This window comes from Zonotrichia leucophrys, chromosome 1 (assembly GCF_028769735.1).
Source record: "Zonotrichia leucophrys gambelii isolate GWCS_2022_RI chromosome 1, RI_Zleu_2.0, whole genome shotgun sequence".
Taxonomy (NCBI): Eukaryota; Metazoa; Chordata; class Aves; order Passeriformes; family Passerellidae; genus Zonotrichia; species Zonotrichia leucophrys.
Genome location: NC_088169.1, coordinates 54,636,433 through 54,655,060, shown reverse-complemented (window position 1 = coordinate 54,655,060; position 18,628 = coordinate 54,636,433). Strand labels below are relative to the sequence as shown.

The following is an 18,628-nucleotide window of genomic DNA, read 5'->3' as shown; positions in this document are numbered from 1 at the left end:
TAATTACTTATTGTACAAAATTGTTTTAATTTCTAAGTGAAGATAGAAAAGGCTTAATTAACTTCAATAGATTTCAGATCAGGCTTTCAGTACCTTTGAATTCATGGAACTAAATTATATGTTTATGTACACCCTCAATTGCATTCTGAATTGAGAATAAAACTCTTCAATATAACAAACAAAATTTTAGAAAATGGGCATTTAAAAGCATTCAACGGAAATTATTCAGTACAGGAATTAATATATATTATTTTCACTATATGCTATTTATTTATTTGGTGGTTTAATGTCTTTATTTTATGACTTGGAATTTCTCATTATGAAATAAATTATCAGAAATTTGTAGAAATATAGGCAAATTATTAGCCCTATGAATAAAAAAAAACCAAACAACAACAACTTTATCTTATTTTTCTTTCAAAATGGCTGTCACAATAGGTGTAGCTCATCTGATTAAAAGTTATAAAACTCTTAGCACTCATCAGAGTTGTAATAACTGCATCTTCCCCAGATTCCCGTGCACACATGCACAAAGATAAATGTCTGTAGTCAGAAGGGATATGCAGCTATTCACTGAGATTTAAAAAACATCAACATCCGCAATACAGCCCTCTCACATATATTACAAATAACATCCTGCTTCTAGATTTGTTGATAAAATGCTCTCACTGGTTATGCATTCTTTACATCAGTTTTGCCAGGATTGTGAGTACCAGTTAAGACTGTCAAAATAAACTTTGAGAGACACTCACATTCTGTTCTCAGTCACTACCATGCATGCCTATCTTGATAACTGAATCATAGTGATATTTTAAAAACCTTAACAAAGACTATGGGCTTGGGGGGAAGTGGAGCTGACTGATAGAAAAGAGGCACATATTAGAAGAAGACTACATTCAGATGACAGGCTTTAATGAAAATTCAGGGCTCAGTCTAGCAACATGATGCTCATATGATCAGTTAGACAGGAATTTGTGTGAGAATCTACAGCCAGACAGGGCAAAGTTTGAATGGGGAAATGAGGAGCTGCTGCTTACGGACAAGGGTGGAGAGGCTGTTACATTTCTCAGAGTTTGAAGAAGGTACTATCTAAGTGTATCAGGTTGTATTTCATCCTGCTTGATTGTTTATGTGTTGGAGCATTGTTATATTTAAGACACTCAAGCCTCCTCAAATTCCAATGGAATTTGGGAGGTCTGGGGAAAAGCTTCTCTTACAGCATGCACACAGCAAGCCACCTGCACAGGGGTCTGGCAGCCTAAAACCTGGACTGCATATTCCTTCTTCTTTGGCGTTACTTCCCTACTCTTCCTCACCTTTCTGCATCAAAATTTCCATGATCCAGAACAACTTTCCAACTGTTGCATCATACTGTCAGACATCATAGAAACTATCCGTCCTGATTTTGGCTACAGAAATCACAAACATTAAGTCTTACATCTTTATTTTCCCATTCCCTTTTCTTCCTTTCTCTACAGACAGTTAAGCTCATCCTATCCTATCCTATCCTATCCTATCCTATCCTATCCTATCCTATCCTATCCTATCCTATCCTATCCTATCCAACAGTTCCATTTTCTGTCTCCTTTCTAAAACCCTCAAATTTTGTGGAAGTAGCTGCTGTACACAATTACCTACAAGTGTACACTCTTTAACACCCTTGTAAAGTAGAATTTCCCCTCAAAATGTGGGGGCACTGTCCACAAAGGTAATTCACAGCAAGTGTTGAAGCAGGTCAACATCGTCTTTGGGACATAGTTTGTTGTGTAAAACTGAATTCATGGAAAATCTGATTTACGTGAGGGTCTAAAGGAGGAAAAAGAAGTGGTCCTTCCCTTAAAGTTAAAAAGATTCAGAGGTCTTAATCTGAAGAAAAAGAGGTCATGTAGGATTAAAAAGCTGATGATTTTCTAAAATGTGTCGCTTACCCTGGGCATCCTGGGAGATTTTGCAATAGAGCAAAGATAGGTAGGAACAGGGAAAGATTACACAGGAACATTGACATCTTTTCCTTGCAGCCAGAAGGCTGAAATGCTACTGGAATAAAAGTGGGAAAAAAGAGGGCAGATTGTATAAGAAGGAAAATGTTCTTTTTTCATACAGAATTCAAGCAGCAGAAATTAAAGCCTGTAAAGAAATACATTTCCTGTCTGAGAAAGTATCTCAGGTGAACCTTTCACTAATTTTTATTTTATTTTTTCATTCTCTAGTGGAGAAGTATTATATGCATACTTCATGGAAGCAGAATGCTCTGGCTTGGAGGAGCCTGCACACTGGTCTGCACTCTGATGTTCATCCTTTTCATTATAGGGCTCTCTGTGGTTGTCTGTAGGGTTCAGTTGTCCCCAGAAGTAGCTGTGAAGTGTTGAGAGCTCTCTCAGCACAGCTGTGTTGATTTTTGAGGATGGGCTAGGAGAAGTTAGGTGTTCCCCCTAACTGCATTCAGCCCCCTCCAGCAGGAGCTTGTGTGGCAAAACAGCCTGTTGTAGGCTGACCATTTGGGGATTAATATGGCATAACTCCTCTTTGGAATGCTAAAGAAAGTTGGAGGTAGTTCTTGCCTCCCATATTACCTCTGCTTGCTCTAGGCAGGGCTCAGCAATCTAAGGACACTAGCTCAGTTCATAGCACTCAGCCTGATCGTTAGAAGGTCTGTTGGCTGGAAGGCAAATGTGGTGATTTAGCTCTCGCCATCCTCCACTTCTCAGGAAGAGACGAAGATGACCCCATTCACCTGTAGTTCAGGCTCAGGTGTCCTGTTTTGACGATAGGAATTTAATTTATTTTATCCAGTGAACATATTGATGAAGCCAACATCTAACTAATTTCAAGAGCAGCTTGTTGGATGGAGATGTGTGAGAAATTAATGAACATGTGCAGATGTTCACATGTACACTATAATCACTAAAAATATACATTAAAACTGATGGATGTCCACCATGGGAAGTGCTGATATACAATTGAGTACTGTGTGATAGATCTGCAACTACCATGCAGTCTAAATCTTTTTACATTAAAATCTTTCTTCCCCTTTCCTCCTCTGCGTATAGTTATTGTCGGTAGCACAGCAGGATTACTCGGGCCCCTACGAGTTTAGGGATTTTGTGGTGTCTCTGACTGACATATCCTTTCATCCTTATTTGGTGTAATGACCGCCAACATGAAAACTACTGCTTGAGCTAATCTGTCTCCCACTGAAATCAAAGGCAGATTTTAATGCAGGGACCTTTGTAGAATAAAAGATACCTTCAAGAAAAAAAAAAATGCAAGTATTACAAAATTTTACAAATTCCTTTCTAGACAGACCTGACAACTATTTACTTTTGGCAAAATACCAGCTCCACAATCTCAAGATCTGATAATTTGCTGTCTATCACACACAGAAAAAAGGAGGTGGTGAATGCAAGAGAAGGGCAATGAATTCAGAATAACCCTTCTGTGACTATGGTCTATTGTCATATTTATCCTAGCATAATCACAATGCCACAAATATTCAAAATACAAAAACACTGTCACAAATGGCAGCTTTATGTATTCCGTAGATCCAGCAGCAGCTACTCTCCAGTAAAGCTAGACAGACTGTTGGAAACTAGTCAGGAAATAGAGTTTTGGTAGCCTCACATTGTGAAAAATGCAATTTCATTCTCATTTCTGTTTGTTTTAATTTCTAATAATTCTTTTGGTTGGCAGTTGGTTGACTTATTGGTTCAAATACCCAAAAGCTTCAGTGGCTGGCTGTTAAACAGAATTTGTATAATTTTGGAAATGTACAGAGACCTCATTAAATCAGTAGTATCCCTTTTGAAATCATCCATATCTATTCCCAATGCTAATGTAGTTGAATTAGTAATTATGCAATTGTTCAGGACTAAGGAATTACAGAGTCTGTGACTGAAAGCTTATTATAAATAGTAATTATGCATTTGATACTCTAGAAGTGCAGAAAAACTCAATTTCTTACTACTTTTCATACAATAACCATATATTGATTGAATGTGTATTTATATGGAATTATTGCCTGCAAAATTATTGAATCTAGCCTTTAGTATGGTAATTGAACCAAACACAGTAGGGCATCCAAAGAAAATGCAATATTAGCAATATACTTCCCTGCAGCTACCTATTTCATAAAGAAAATAAGAATCTAAAAATCTTAAATGCATCTTTCACTCATTCTTCCACAAAGTTTCTTTTTGAACCATAGGGTGCTTGAATCGGTTGAGCTTCAATCTTTCTTTTTCCCTGTTGTCCTGCCTATAGGTTGTCAGGTTTCCAATATTAGTGATGAGTAATTTGACATGGTAGACCATCCAGAGACTTTGCAGCTGTCAGCTGCAAAGTTTGGAACAGCTTCTGCACTATGATTCTCCATAAAGCAGAGATCTAATGTGGCTAAACTTGGGAATAAAAGGATTCTTTCTGGAGCTCCTCAAAAATAGCTCTTAACCTGTTAGGGGACTTGAGATTATTTCAAAGGGCTGCTCAACTAATCTAAGGAGCCAGAGACCTACCCAGTATTTCATTTCCCTCAAAACCATACATCTAGGGGCTCCAGAGCCATTTTTTCACATTGTTTTAAGAATGAGGTTTAGGCTCATTGTGACGCACAACTGTTCACAGTTTCATTCAGTGTTGCTCCTAAAAGAAGGAAGTAAGCAGTGTGTTGACTCAGCAAGTAGGTAGTTCTGACTGAATGAATAGACGCTCATAAATTTTGCTTTCATAACACAGTACAGGTTGTTTTATTGTTTTTTGTTTGTTTGCCTGGTTTGTTTTGGATTTTTTTAGTGAATAAAACAATTCTCTTTATCTGACTGCCTCCTTTTAATTTTTTTTTCCTCTGAGGGTCTGAACACCACATGGTAGACAGTAATTATGCATGATCTTTATCAATAATGTAGAAGAACTTCCTATTGAAGATAGCTTAAGTGTCCTAAGAGTGCAAGATCATGCAGAAAAAGCACAGGACTATGTCATTCCCTATGGTAAATAATACTCCTGAAGAAAAAATCTAAACCTCTCCCAAATTAAAAGTATGAACACTGTAAACAGAATTCAAACTTTCTCTTCCCAAAAGAAAACAAACTCTACACTTGAATTAAAAGCCACAAAGTAATACATAAATTTAAAGAAAGCTCTCTTCCTTACACAGTACTAAGATATATGCAGTGCTTGTTACATGATAATGAAATAGTGACTTGCAATAGAAAAAAAGAGAATTCTATTAACGTGGTATTGAATTTTGATTTTATGTGACTGGATTTATTTATCCTTACATTGAATTAATTTAAACTTCAGACATAATAATAACCCAGACCTTTCTGTAGAATGTTGCACATGAAAAAAAATTCACCAATTGCTTTATGGCATTACATTGGTATCTTTACCCTCTGTGCCCTTTTGTGAGGGCAAAGACAGTCTGGATTTTTTATCTGGAATGTAATTCTTTGTGTAGGGTCTTTTTTTCTTTTCTTTCCTGGTTGGTAACACACAATTTCTTGATCATTTAGGCCTACAGATTATTTGCAAATTACCTACAGATAAAGATTTTATAAGCATTTGATATTGAGAATTTAATACATTTAATAGTCAAACTCAATGCTCAGTTACTTAAACCCCATGGCATTGCTTGTGATCTCTATATTCATATAGAAAAAAAAAAAAAGGAATGGAACAGCTTTGCTACAATTCTGGATACCCCTTTTCCACAAGAAAATTGTATTAAATGCTGTGTACACAAACCTATGCACATAGGAGGGTCATTTTTTATGGTGCTAGAGAGATATGAAGGCTCAAAACTACTCTCTTCATTGTTACAACAATTTACTGCTTCCCTAATGCATGCAGCCTTCTCCTATCCCATTTCTTTCCTGTCTTTCTGCTACACTCTCTCTCCTGCTCTCCACTGAGAGCAATGAGGTCAACAGCCTTCATCTCTATTAGCACCCATAGGAGAAAATGTCAAAAATGTCACGTAGCTGCAGAGCCACGCACAGACCCCACCTCCAATTTCCTTCCTGTGAAGGAACAGAAAAAGAAGGGAAGGGAAGGGAAGGGAAGGGAAGGGAAGGGAAGGGAAGGGAAGGGAAGGGAAGGGAAGGGAAGGGAAGGGAAGGGAAGGGAAGGGAAGGGAAGGGAAGGGAAGGGAAGGGAAGGGAAGGGAAGGGAAGGGAAGGGAAGGGAAGGGAAGGGAAGGGAAGGGAAGGGAAGGGAAGGGAAGGGAAGGGAAGGGAAGGGAAGGGAAGGGAAGGGAAGGGAAGGGAAGGGAAGGGAAGGGTCCTATGGAATATTGCAGTGAGTGAAATGACAGCAGAAGATGAGTTTCCTTTGAACAAAAAGAGCTTTAAATGCCAGTAAAATACTGGCTACTAGCTTTTAAAAATAACCTAGGAAATTCCCATTGAATTTGGTATATATAAGGTTTTACCAAAACCAGTTCCCAGTTTTGTTAATCCTTTCTACTATACGAAGGTGAAAGCTATGATACATTAAAAAATGCTGAATAGTGTACCAGATTTCTGACTAAATCAGCTGTTCTGTTAAATCAGCTGTTATAATTATTATCCTTAGAGTATAGAGTTTCTCCCTATCTTGTCCAAGACTTATTATATCTTTACCTGAGAAATTAGGAATGTATGTTAACTTCTGATTGCTACAGTGAACGAAACTTAACTACTGTACTATGGATTAATTTTTTATCTGATTTAAAGTACAGATCTCATCTTAATATCACTCGTAGATAAAGGCAAAAACTAATTTCAAAGCTATTGGGGCATTCTCAATTGTATGAAGAAATTTTATCTCAGCTTCCCTTTAAATTTGCACTATGTGTAAAGAGATAGTAAACACATAAAAAGACACATTGATAAAACTCAGTTCACTAATAAATATTGGTTTAGGTATATATTTAGACAAGAAAAGAAACAGTTATAATTCCCGTACAGTACTTACCCATTTTAACATTATCACATGGTTGTACAAACAGGATTATAACAAGCAAAAGAAAGCACTTTATTTAATGAATAAATAATCAAAAGCATTGGTGAGGATAGTCTTAATAATATGCTGCTTCATACAGTTTAAAGTACATCAAACAACAAAATCCATAGTCCCAAAATTCCATTAAATAATACTGAGTAATTATGTGACTGATAATATTTATGTATATATATATAATATATATATATATATATGTGTATATAATCATTTCATTATGAGTAATTAAGGTATCTATTTACATGCCATGCAATATTAGAATGTGTTGCAATACCTAGGCACAACAGGTGGACTTAAGAATGGCTGTGGCAAAAAAAAAAAAAAAGAAAGAAAGAAAGAACAACAACTTATTTTTGAACATGAGGGACATTACTTTCTTTAAGTCCTTTCTTTTCATAATATACAGTGAGAATTTCAGATACTTTCTGATAGCTAAAAACATCCTCATTTTTGCTATTGCACAGTTAGGTAGAAGTATAAACTGCTACCTAACCATGAGATGCTGCAGTTAGAAAAAGCATTCTTGCTTCAAAACATAGCATATGACACACATGTCTGTGATACTCTTCTCACTGCAGACCCAGTTCTGTGAAATTCTGAGCTGCTGCAGTAAGAGGAGGCTTACTGCTGTGTTCTAAAGAAATTAAGTGCATTCAATGTCTCAAAAGAGCTGCAGATTATTTGGCAGGATGAGGGTACATGTCAGCACATAAGTTCTATTACTATCCAGCAAAGTGATGTGTCTGCATCAACGTAAAAAACAAAACAAAACAAAACAAAACAGCAACAACAAAAAAGCCAAAACCACCCCCCACCCAAACTTGTAATTCTTCATTTATTGGCATTTTTTTCAGTTTATAAGTGAACTACATTGTGCTTTAAAAATCTGGAAATGGCACGTTTACCTCTTCTAAAGCATTATATACTGCTCTGCTCTATTGGCCATAATATACTAAAGGACTTGACATTTCTGTTAATAATTATTGTACGGGTCCTGACATTTTTGTTTGTAAGAGGTACAATAAACCCTGAAGGATCAGAGCCTGGCCCTCTATGTTATAATCTTACTTTCAACTCAACTGGTTGAAAACAAAGTATAGAATGGATTCTCATCATTTATATATACATATATATTGCTAAAGTATTTTATAACAGAAGCAGATGTGTTAAATAAAGTATTACATTTTAGAGAACTTAAACTGAAACAAATATTGTATCATGTATCTCATAATATCTCATTGTATCTCATAATTTTTGCAAGTAAGCATCTACCAATGAGAGTCTCTTTTTGGAACAAGAGGAAAAGTCAGAGGTGGTTTTAGATTAGAGGGTAATTATATTTGATGGATGTGTCCACTAAGGGGGTGAGCAATGCAGGTTAATAAAACTAACATTAATTGCATTACAGCTCAACTATTTGTAGTACACTGAGCTGATTTACACCTCTGGGTTGTGTTGTATCATGTTCTCTGTATATTAAAATGCTTTTCTGTGCTCTAGAGCTCATCCCTTTTTTGGAGTTTTTCATCACAGCAGAAATTATTTCAAGCATGTTAATTAATTAAAGTCAAGACTTTGGAACACAGTTCCACAAAAGAAGTGCATTAAATGGGAAAAAAGGAGCTGTGAGTGCTGAGTTGCTTTTAGAGTCTTAACTGGCTCATGTGGGGACATGTCCTGTAGAGAACTCTTACTGCTTATTTGTTCGTTTTTATGGCAAGGATACATGCCATAAAAAGTTTTATAATCTGAATCAGGTAAATATTTTGTGGTCATAGGGAGTCAAAACTTGTCATTCTGTCTGAATTGGATATGACTCCACTGCTGTGCTCTCATGCCTGTAGCATACTTTTGTAACATACTTTGAGGTACAGACTAAGGCTGCTGGATCCCACCCCTGTGTGCTTTGGGACGCCATAAGTCTATGGCCTGTGGGTCTCCTACTGCCACATTCCATGATTTGCACTATATCTTCTATTTCATTAAAGCAACTAATGTTTCCCTTTGCTTAAAACTTCCCATGATTCAACTTCTGATCAATATTGCAATCTTCTTTTCCCCATTTCTTTGTTTTCTCATGTCAGCTACATTAGTCTTTATCACTCAGGCTGTTTAACACAGATACATATCTCCTGCATTTGTGCCATTTATGTATCCAAAGTTTCCTAAGTTTCTCCATTATTTTACTGTACTCTATGATAAAGTCCTTAAGATTTTTTTCTGATCTTGAATCTTAATAATAACTCATTAAGGTAATAACCACATTAAGCAAGGATTGTGAATATAATTTTCTTTATATATATTTGTTAAAATTGATGTATACTGCATACTCCTAATTCTACTTCATTTATTTCTTTGTCAGCATTCACACAGTGCTCCACAGAGTTCCAAGTGAACTCCAACAAAGGGCATTGAGTAGGCAATTTATTAACCTATTTCTCTAAGAAAATACAGTATAAGATTTTTCTTTTATATGACCTTATCATGCTGTGGGGCTCAGTCATACCATGATGTGACATTTTCTGCAAGTCAAATCATCTGTTAAGGATCTCAAGAAGGCATCTAATCCATCTGCTCCCTCTGACAAAAAATCCCCATGTATTGTTGTTAGCTACTTTTCCTTTCTATTCCTCAAAGTACCAAGCCCATCTCTAGGCAATCTGTTCTAGTACATCACTACTTAAACCATTAGAAAATGTTTCACAGTTCAAGTCTAAACTCTCTGTTGTTTTTATGGTTTTTTGTTGATTATTTTTAAGTGGTTCTGTCTTTAGTAAGAATTGGCACAGCATCAGAATAAGTAGGACTAAGTAACTATGCCTATGCATACTTTCAATTTTCTGTTTGGACTAAGGGATTTGGTCAGTGACAACAAAAATATGAAAAATGAAAAAAATATCTGGCAAACATTTTTAGCAGCCTTTTAAGTGTGTGCATTACTAAATAAATAAATAAAGGACACTGTCTGAAGGAAAGCAAAAAAGGCAGAGCTCACTTCAGAGAGGCATCTGTAACATGACAGGTTATGAATAATTTTAAGCAATATTTAGCCTCAAAGATAGTAAAATTGAATAGTCACCAATACTCAGCTGTCATCTCTTTGGGTGCAGTGGGATTTTAATTTTTTTTAAAGGTCCTCATCTGAGATATCACAGAATTCCTGAAGGGTTTTTATTTTTTTCTTTTTTTTTCCTTTTTTTTTTTCCTGAGTCTTAGACAATAGTAGTACTACTACTGATTGAGCCAACCAAATGGTTGCAAATGAATGGCACTTACTAAATACATGTTTAGGGCCAAATTTAAATTCTGTGGAAACATCTGGGAAACATTAATTTAGCTTAAATGGAATTAAGATGCAGTTCTCAGTGCTGCAGATATTTCCTTCCTTCCTTCCTTCCTTCCTTCCTTCCTTCCTTCCTTCCTTCCTTCCTTCCTTCCTTCCTTCCTTCCTTCCTTCCTTCCTTCCTTCCTTCCTTCCTTCCCTCCTTCCCTCCTTCCCTCCTTCCCTCCTTCCTTCTCTCCTTCTCTCCTTCTCTCCTTCTCTCCTTCTCTCCTTCTCTCCTTCCCTCCTGTTTCTTTCTCTCTTGCTCTCTTTTTTTTTTTCTTTCTCAACTTTCTATTTCTCCCGTCTTTTTTATTTAATAACCTTTTCAAAGCTGGGTAAGGTCTTAAAATTCTAAAATTGCACAGAATTTGAGAAAATTAGATAAGAAAATTTTCACCTGCCTAGCAATTGAACCAATTTGTTTTAGCTCCTGCACAGGTTGATAATAGGACAAAGTATTGAAGGTTGAAACAGACTATAGTTCTCTTTTTGCAGCAACAATCACTTATTTTATTTTCTACACATGATAGAAATATTTTCAAATATATTCTGTTTAAAAAGGCATTTGTAATTTAAACCGGTTGGGGCTATTTGAGTTTTCAAATAATTGTTGTATTTTTGGTTTTAATATAGAACTCAGTGCATCTCTGCTTTGAAACTCAGCATGTTCAAAAATAGGTGCTCTTATTAATACATATTTTTCAAGGTTGTTCAGCATTTTCTTTTGTTTTGTTTGTTTTTTTACCTGTGCTGCAACAAAAATTATTATGCAACTACTCAAATTTTCCTTGTAGGAAAGAATTTACTGTATTTTGATATGACTTAATTCTACTTTCAAAAGAAAGATCAAAGTGTGGCAAGTGCTGTACTTCCTATATGCTACTCCTGTACTTTTACAGAGATTCATGCAAGGATGCTAATTCCATATGCCTATGTAGGCCTAACAAATGCAGGCTAGATTCTGTCATCCTTGAACTGAGTAAATAAAACTTTACTCAAGTCAAATAACTAATTTTTAATAAGTGCCTACTTACACAGGAATGCCAGAATATAGCCCTCAGGTTTTATCATTTGCTGTATACTCCAGTCCTACACATATAGATACATATGAACTTAATGGACCATGGTATGCTTCAAAAAATAACTCAGAAATTCAGAATGAAGCAAAGAAACAAATCAACCAAAAATAACAAAAGGAAAGAGAAATTAGCAGGAATAAAGTCCCTTAGGAATCTGCCCAAGAACTAACACAACACAATCAGAAATTCAGAACATTTATTGCAAAAGCTGAATAACTAAATAATGTTGAACTGGCAAAGCAGTAACAAGGATAACTGGTTAGATATTTATTCTGTCAAAGTCATCAAACACCCCTCACAAACTGACATAAGTACTGCAATAAGCAATGCACCCCTAACCCATTTTTAAGCCTTTTGTACTGTGGAGATAAAAATAAATGCAAATTGCTATATACAAAATAATAAAGAAAGAAACAAAAAGATTCTGTTTTTTTGTTAAAAATAAAATCACCTTCAGATTAGCTAAATTTGTTACTTTATGTTACTTTAAGACTGATGTTTCACTGTGGCATAAGTAACTTGCTTTTTTTCTGTAAGGACTTTTTTGCATGCTATTTATTTGTGTAAATCATCTTTCATGCCTTAACAAAAACCATCTAAAAATGTTTTGGATTTGGATTTGCTTTGCGTGCAACTTAGATCTTACTAACATTAGGAGTCACTCTGCTGATTTGGCTGAGGTGACATGATACTGGTACCTGCCAGGCATTGACCAACTATGATAACAAACAGCTAAACAGCAATAATTAGAGATTTAACCCTTTAGTTCCCCCAACTAGCCTACCAGGAGAATGCTCTGTTACATCATGAAGGCACAACACATTAAATATTCTGTGGCTATGGTCTAAAAACACTCGTGTTACTACAACGTTAACGCAGATGAAGATCAACACAAATGCTGCTGTTTCAGCAATACAAACTGTCTTAGATATAGACACACACCTGCCCAACTGGAAAAACATTATTATTGTATTTTGCTCCTGCAGAATTTCCCCCACGTATTTCAGCTGGGATCAACATCAGCTACCACTCATTAAATGACGGACTATAAGTAATTTGCTCAAGGATCCCAAACAAATAGCCTTCTCCCTTGCCCACCCACCACACATTTAAATATTCTTCTGTTTTGCAATTTCCCTGTTTTATGAACAGAATGGAAATTAAACAAAAAATTGCTACACTTTTAAGCCCTTACACAAGTCCTTTCATTTCTTAATATTAAATTTAAAAAAAAATAGAAAAAAAGAAGAAATTCTAACTGAATGCTGGCATCATTTGCTACTACATAGAAAAAAGGGGTTTTTCCTTTTCTACAAACAACCTTTCTTCCTTTTTTCACTTTTTTCACTTTTAATACAAGCGGCTTAAGTTTCTTGGAACATTGTGTGTCAGACAGACTACTAACACAGAAACACCATCACTGAAAATAAAAGCAAAACAAGAAAGCAAATGAAAGAAATTAAAAAGCAACTGTGAAACACAGAAATATGCTACAGTATCTTTTCAAGTGAACATTATAAGTACACAAAAATCGTAAGTAATAATTGTTGCTATTTACAAGTATTTGAACGCTGATTGACTTACAAGTGTCCACTAACATTGTTAATAGCACAATAGGTTTAATGTTTACAGCTTCAATTGCTTGCAATATGATCTCAAGTATAACAGTCCCAGCATAGATCAATGACAACAAAAGCACAATTTTCTAACTGGATATGCTTTTCAATCTTTGCAATCCGCTGAGCTTTCGCACTCTCTCACGCTCCAAATGCATCTTCTTTTGTTCATAGCAGCAGTCCAGGGTCAAAAAAACAAAGAAACAAAAAAGTATATTTTCAAACTGGAGAGATCTCTGCAGACTTTAATCATGTCTATTTAACAAAACCACACAACTAGTAGAAACACTCTTTCATGTTGCAGGACATCATACCTTCCACGGTGCTAACATAAAGATATGCATATCTCTGCTAGGTGAAGCATAGTTCTAGAGGTCTACCCAGTACATAAAGCTCTGACACACACATAGTATTAGCAAGTCTAAGTAAGCTAAAGTCATTGGTCCAAAGTAACCATTTCTTATAGCTGGTGCTCCTTTGGACTCTCCACAGATCCTGGGGCCTGTTTATAAGACTTCAAGTTGGCCAAAGGAATGTCAGTGATGTGGTTGCCAGTGTTGAAGTGGCCCTCACTGGAACCATACTGCTTTCGATCATTGAACTGGTTTCTGTTGCTATCTTCTTTCCAGGTCCTGGTCAATGTGTGTCCATTAACTAGTTTGTCCTTCTTAACCCATTCCTTCTGAGGTGCAAAGGTGGAGAGAGGAGACTTTGGCTGTTGGTATGGGCCCAAGCTAGGAGGCATCCAACAGTTGTCTGAGTGACCCAAAACCAGGCATTCTTGAGTACACATCTCTGTAGCTTCAGCTAATCCTCGTGGACCAAGAGGCCCATCTGTAGAAGACAAACAGAAAAAGAAAAAAGGGGGAGAAAGAGGGGAAAAAAAAAGGACATATTATTAGATTTTGATATTTGTCATTAAACAAATATAAACATATATAAACAAATATGCATATACCTCAGGAGAAAACTGACAATGATCCCGAACCAAATATTGTGCTGGTAAATTCTACATACAATTTCATACTGTTAGAGATTAGTTGCTTTGTAGGGCATATACTCCCTGTATATGGTACCTGCCTAGTTTCCAGAAGTGGAGAAACTGTTCAATTACCCCTATGCTATTGATCTCGGATCCTACTATGAATAAACTTAACTCCTTTATTCTAAGTCATATCAAAAAAATAGAGCTAGGTAAGTGAAAACGCCCAAGGAAGTAAACTTACCCTTACAGATTCTGAGTGAGAATTAATGCTTTTTAGGGCCTGTTATTTGGATGTATTCTGTTCTGCTTTCAATTCAATTTACTCCTGAAGAACCTTGGTGAATTAACAGCCTACTGCAAACTGAGAAACATCTGTACTATCCAAAACCAACATTGCTCAAAGGAATGAGCTGTGCACAGGATTATTCTAATATTTACTGCTTTACAAACACAGCTTGAGGCACAGTTCTAGGTATCTACCCAGTGGATGCACACTCCAATGTATAGTCTCAACAAGTAAGAGACAAGTTAAATTTTCTTGATTTAATATGAAACCAGTAAGCAATTCAAAACATTGCATCAGGAGAGAGAAAAAAATCTGTAACTTTTCTGACCATTCAACACATCTCAGATGCTACACAGATACAACCATAAAAGCCAAGGGGGAAAAAAATTCTTATATAAATCTGGCACTTTAAAAAGAAATGTTCTCATAATTCTTTGTAAGCTAGAAATATAAGACCACAGGAGACAGAAATGAAGGTTGTTGAAGTACTATGCATATTAAATATCTACATAACTTTTCACACACTGTTGAGGACACAGCGGGCTAGCTGCAGGCCTCTCGCAATCAAGCAGACGGGTCACCCATGCCTTCAGCAACACTGAATTCCTCTCAGTCTTACTGCATTTTTAAATTACTTAATTTGCTCATCTGCTCAGGCTGGTTGTATAAGGATAGGCAAGCCAGGAAAAAGGCAGAAAAATCACTTTGTCTATTTTTGTTAGATATTTCTCAGTATCTGGGATATTCTTTGCCAGAAGTCATTGCTGTGTTGTAATTTTGAGCAAGAATTTTGAGATGTCTTTTCTTGACTTCAGACTAAATCAATGGGCTAGTAGTGAAAACATTTGAAGAGTTAAGGAGACATATTTCCTTGATTAACCAGCCCAGTGACAGGAAGGAAATTATAGATTGATTTTTGAGAAAGAACATTAGAAAGTAGTCATGAATAGCAAAGTTACTAATCAGAAGAAAAATGTCAGCACTGTATCAGGAGAAAAAAATGCATCTTAATAATAATCTAATTGAGACTCAAAATGATAAGTGAAGACAGTCTAACAAAGATTTTTCTGTTAAAATGCCAAAGAATATTTTTGTTCTCTTGTACTCCATGCATATACAATAAATTACGCTTACTAACATCTTTTTCTGAACACTGAAATTAAATCAATTAATTTAATGGAAGCTCCTATTCATTTCCAACTGCTTTTAAACACAGATATATAAAAAAAGAAAACATCAGGTGTATTTCCACATGTTATATTAGTAATTAGCTAATCTTCTTATCTCTGAGCAACAACTCTTTTTGAATAACTAGAGAATATGGGGTCCTCTGTTGATGTGACAGAATATAATAAGCTATAATAAAATAAGCAATAATAAAAGTTGCTACTGAATTCCCCACATAAGAAAGTGTCCTATTGCTGAAAACTAGAACATGCAAAATGTATAGAATCAATGCTTCCTTCCATTTAAATCAATACAAGGTGATATAATTAAACCAAAATCATTAGGAAAAAAGAAAAATGCAACTGTAAAATAGGATCTAAGCAGAGATTTCAATGAGAACCATGAACCACAATTCTAAAATGAGACCTGAAAGAGAGGTGGTTTTTTTTCTTTTTTTTTCCTATAAAACTCTTGTGATCCTGTATTATGAAGTTCTAAACAAACTGAGGCAGTTACTTAGAGAGAAATAAATTCAAACCAAAACAATTATAAGTAAAAAAAGGACTCACAGTACATTGTTCACTTTTCCAAAAATTAATCCACGTGTTAAAAGCTGACTTCTAGTTTTTTTTAGCTGCCAACTAAAGTTCAGTTTTAATTAGTTTTTTTCCCATTTCAGAGAAAAAAAGGTGAGAAGTGGCAGAACTATTTTCAACCTGCCTACTCTCCCAGTAAACTACTATTTTATTGAACAAGAAAGAAAAAAAACGTTTTGCAGACATTAAAACATTCAAAATAGAAAGAAAACATTTTGCCACAGAATGACACTTTTCAAGAAGGATGGTGCATCTACTCTGCGCTTCCAATATGCAGTGGAACAAAAGAATAACAGGAGAGCCTTCAGTATGATAGTTCTGCAGGGGATAAGTTAGTTTTCTGTTTAGTTAAATAAATGTTGAGATAAGACTATCATTTCCATTTAAAATTTAAATGACCAATCAGCTGATTTTACTTAAGAATAAATATACATGCAGCCCTATAAGCTACATGACAAACTCTTTGGAAGATTTACTTCATGTATTTTGCTTTCTGTAGTAACAGTGGTAGGCAGTTAATGCTGTTCAACTTGGAATGAATTTTAAGCATCCTTTGCTTTAGCCATCTCTAAGCTGATAGACTTTCCGGAGAGCACTGGAATATTCAGATATCTGCTACTACTGTGAGCAGCAGACAGGAACGGGGTAACAATGCTGAGATGATTGCCAGCGCAAGAATTGTTCCTTGGGTGTTTTTCAGTTTAACAAAATACCACTGTCCAACTTAGACCTGGAAAATTAATTGTTGTGTGAGAGTCTTCCCCCGATCAACCTTCCCTGTGCAAAGATGTCAATCAAAGGCAAGACCATGCAGTCCTTATAGCAGCCAATTACAATTTTGATATGGATGTTGGTCACAACAAGTGACAGCTGTAGACAGACTGAGACACTCTCCTTTTAGGAGAGGATTGGGAATCTCAGGGAACACCTGAAGGACACTTCTTTTAGCTGTATAACTGTTCAAACAGCTGTGAGGTATGTTACAGTCTGCACACACCTCTATATTTGCCTGTATGTAAGAATGCCCAGAATTGAGAAGAGGTTCAGACCCCTACTGAAAGGTGTATGCATATTATCCAGTCCTCTGTCTCATGCCTTCCAATCTGTAAAATGCAGGGAATATTTACTTGACTTACTAAAATATTGTGAGGTTTAAGTTAAAAAATGCCTTTCAAGGCTACATCTAATATATAACTTAGAATTATATTTTTATTCACTTTTGGTTTGAGCCATCACAAGAGAAAAAGAAATACACAAAGTGATTTTTTTAGAAATGCAAATTGTTAGAATAATTTTACTCTTAAGCTACTAAAGGGAATGGTCATGTTTACTTATTGAGGAAAAGGCCGCTTCATTCATAACACGTGTGGTGCCTGCCATAGCTATCTCCAGTTAAGGCCTTTAGATAAACCATAATTACTTGGTAAATATTGTTGCTAATAATGGTGATAATCATGATTTAGGGGATTCTACAAATTTTCTACAGTGAGATAAAAGAAAAAGATGAAAAGGAAAAAAGAAAGGATCTCACCTACAAAAAAAAAAAAAAGACTGTTTTCGCAATTAGGTTTTTGAGTTTCTGTTTTGTTTTATTATATTCTCAATCAAAAAATTTGTTCTTTTCTAAGACTCTTTATCATTCAGGTTGCTATTTAGCAGCATAAAATGTAATGATCATAAGCAATATGATAAGAGAGAGATCTTCTGGGGATAGTGTGACTGAAGAGTTGGCTGCTATGTATTGAGAAAGCCATAATGTTGCCTTAATGGTAATTATCTTTCTCCTCCACCACAGCTGAACAATAGTTTTCACCCAATTTTCTGAAGTTGTTTCATTGCCACATACAATGACACCACTTAAAAACCTGCTCCTGCTGCTTTAATTTTATAAGTGCATTAATTTGTTTCCTTTCTCTTCACAAGAATGTCACTGCAATTTCTATATCAAGCTTTTCCATGCTGAAGTACTTTATTGATATATGGGGGATTTTTTTTTCAAAGTATTTGTTCTCTGAACAATCCATAATCCGTGCGGCTGGTTATCAGTCTTGGCTGCTTGAATATATAATGACACAAGTGCTGATAAAACTGTACAAGCCATCTGTCTCTGGAGTTAAATGTTTTGAAAGCAAACACAAAAGTGCATAACAAACACTCCCTTAAATTGTCTTTGTAAATATTTATATCAGATCTTACCCAAAAATGCTTTTTTGTTGTTATTTTATTCTGTTAATAGCTGTCAAGCAGATGCATGACTTGCCTACTCAAAAGCAGACAGGTGTAAGAAGGAAAATAATGTACGCCACTCAAGAGCTGGTCATACCCTAATGCTGGAATTTCTGTGTGGTCTTTTATCTCTTTTTATTATACCCAGAAGCTAAACAGCTATTTCATTGATTAACTTACTGCTGCAATTAGCAACTAGCTTCTGGTGTGATGACCAGCTGCTTTTCAACCTGCTTCTTTAAAACTCTCTTGCTTACAGCCAGAAAATTCATTCTTCATTTCTGAAAGAGTTGAGGCCACAAGATTATTTCCACTTAGTGAGACTTTTTGGTCTCAAGCAAAATGAATAAGC

The 18,628-nt window shown here is 35.6% G+C and overlaps 1 protein-coding gene across 7 annotated transcripts in view; it reads right to left on the bottom strand.

Annotated features, from left to right (window-relative positions):
• Nucleotides 1-6,876: 6,876 nt before the first annotated feature.
• Nucleotides 6,877-18,628, bottom strand: part of PCDH9 (protocadherin 9) — a 680,886-nt gene continuing 669,134 nt past the window's right edge. For all 7 annotated transcript variants that reach the window (XM_064713538.1, XM_064713565.1, XM_064713546.1 and 4 more), the window contains one exon: nt 6,877-13,850. In XM_064713538.1, the coding sequence (XP_064569608.1) occupies nt 13,477-13,850 (374 nt within the window). In that variant the 3' untranslated portion in view covers nt 6,877-13,476. The remainder of the gene's footprint in view (nt 13,851-18,628) is intronic.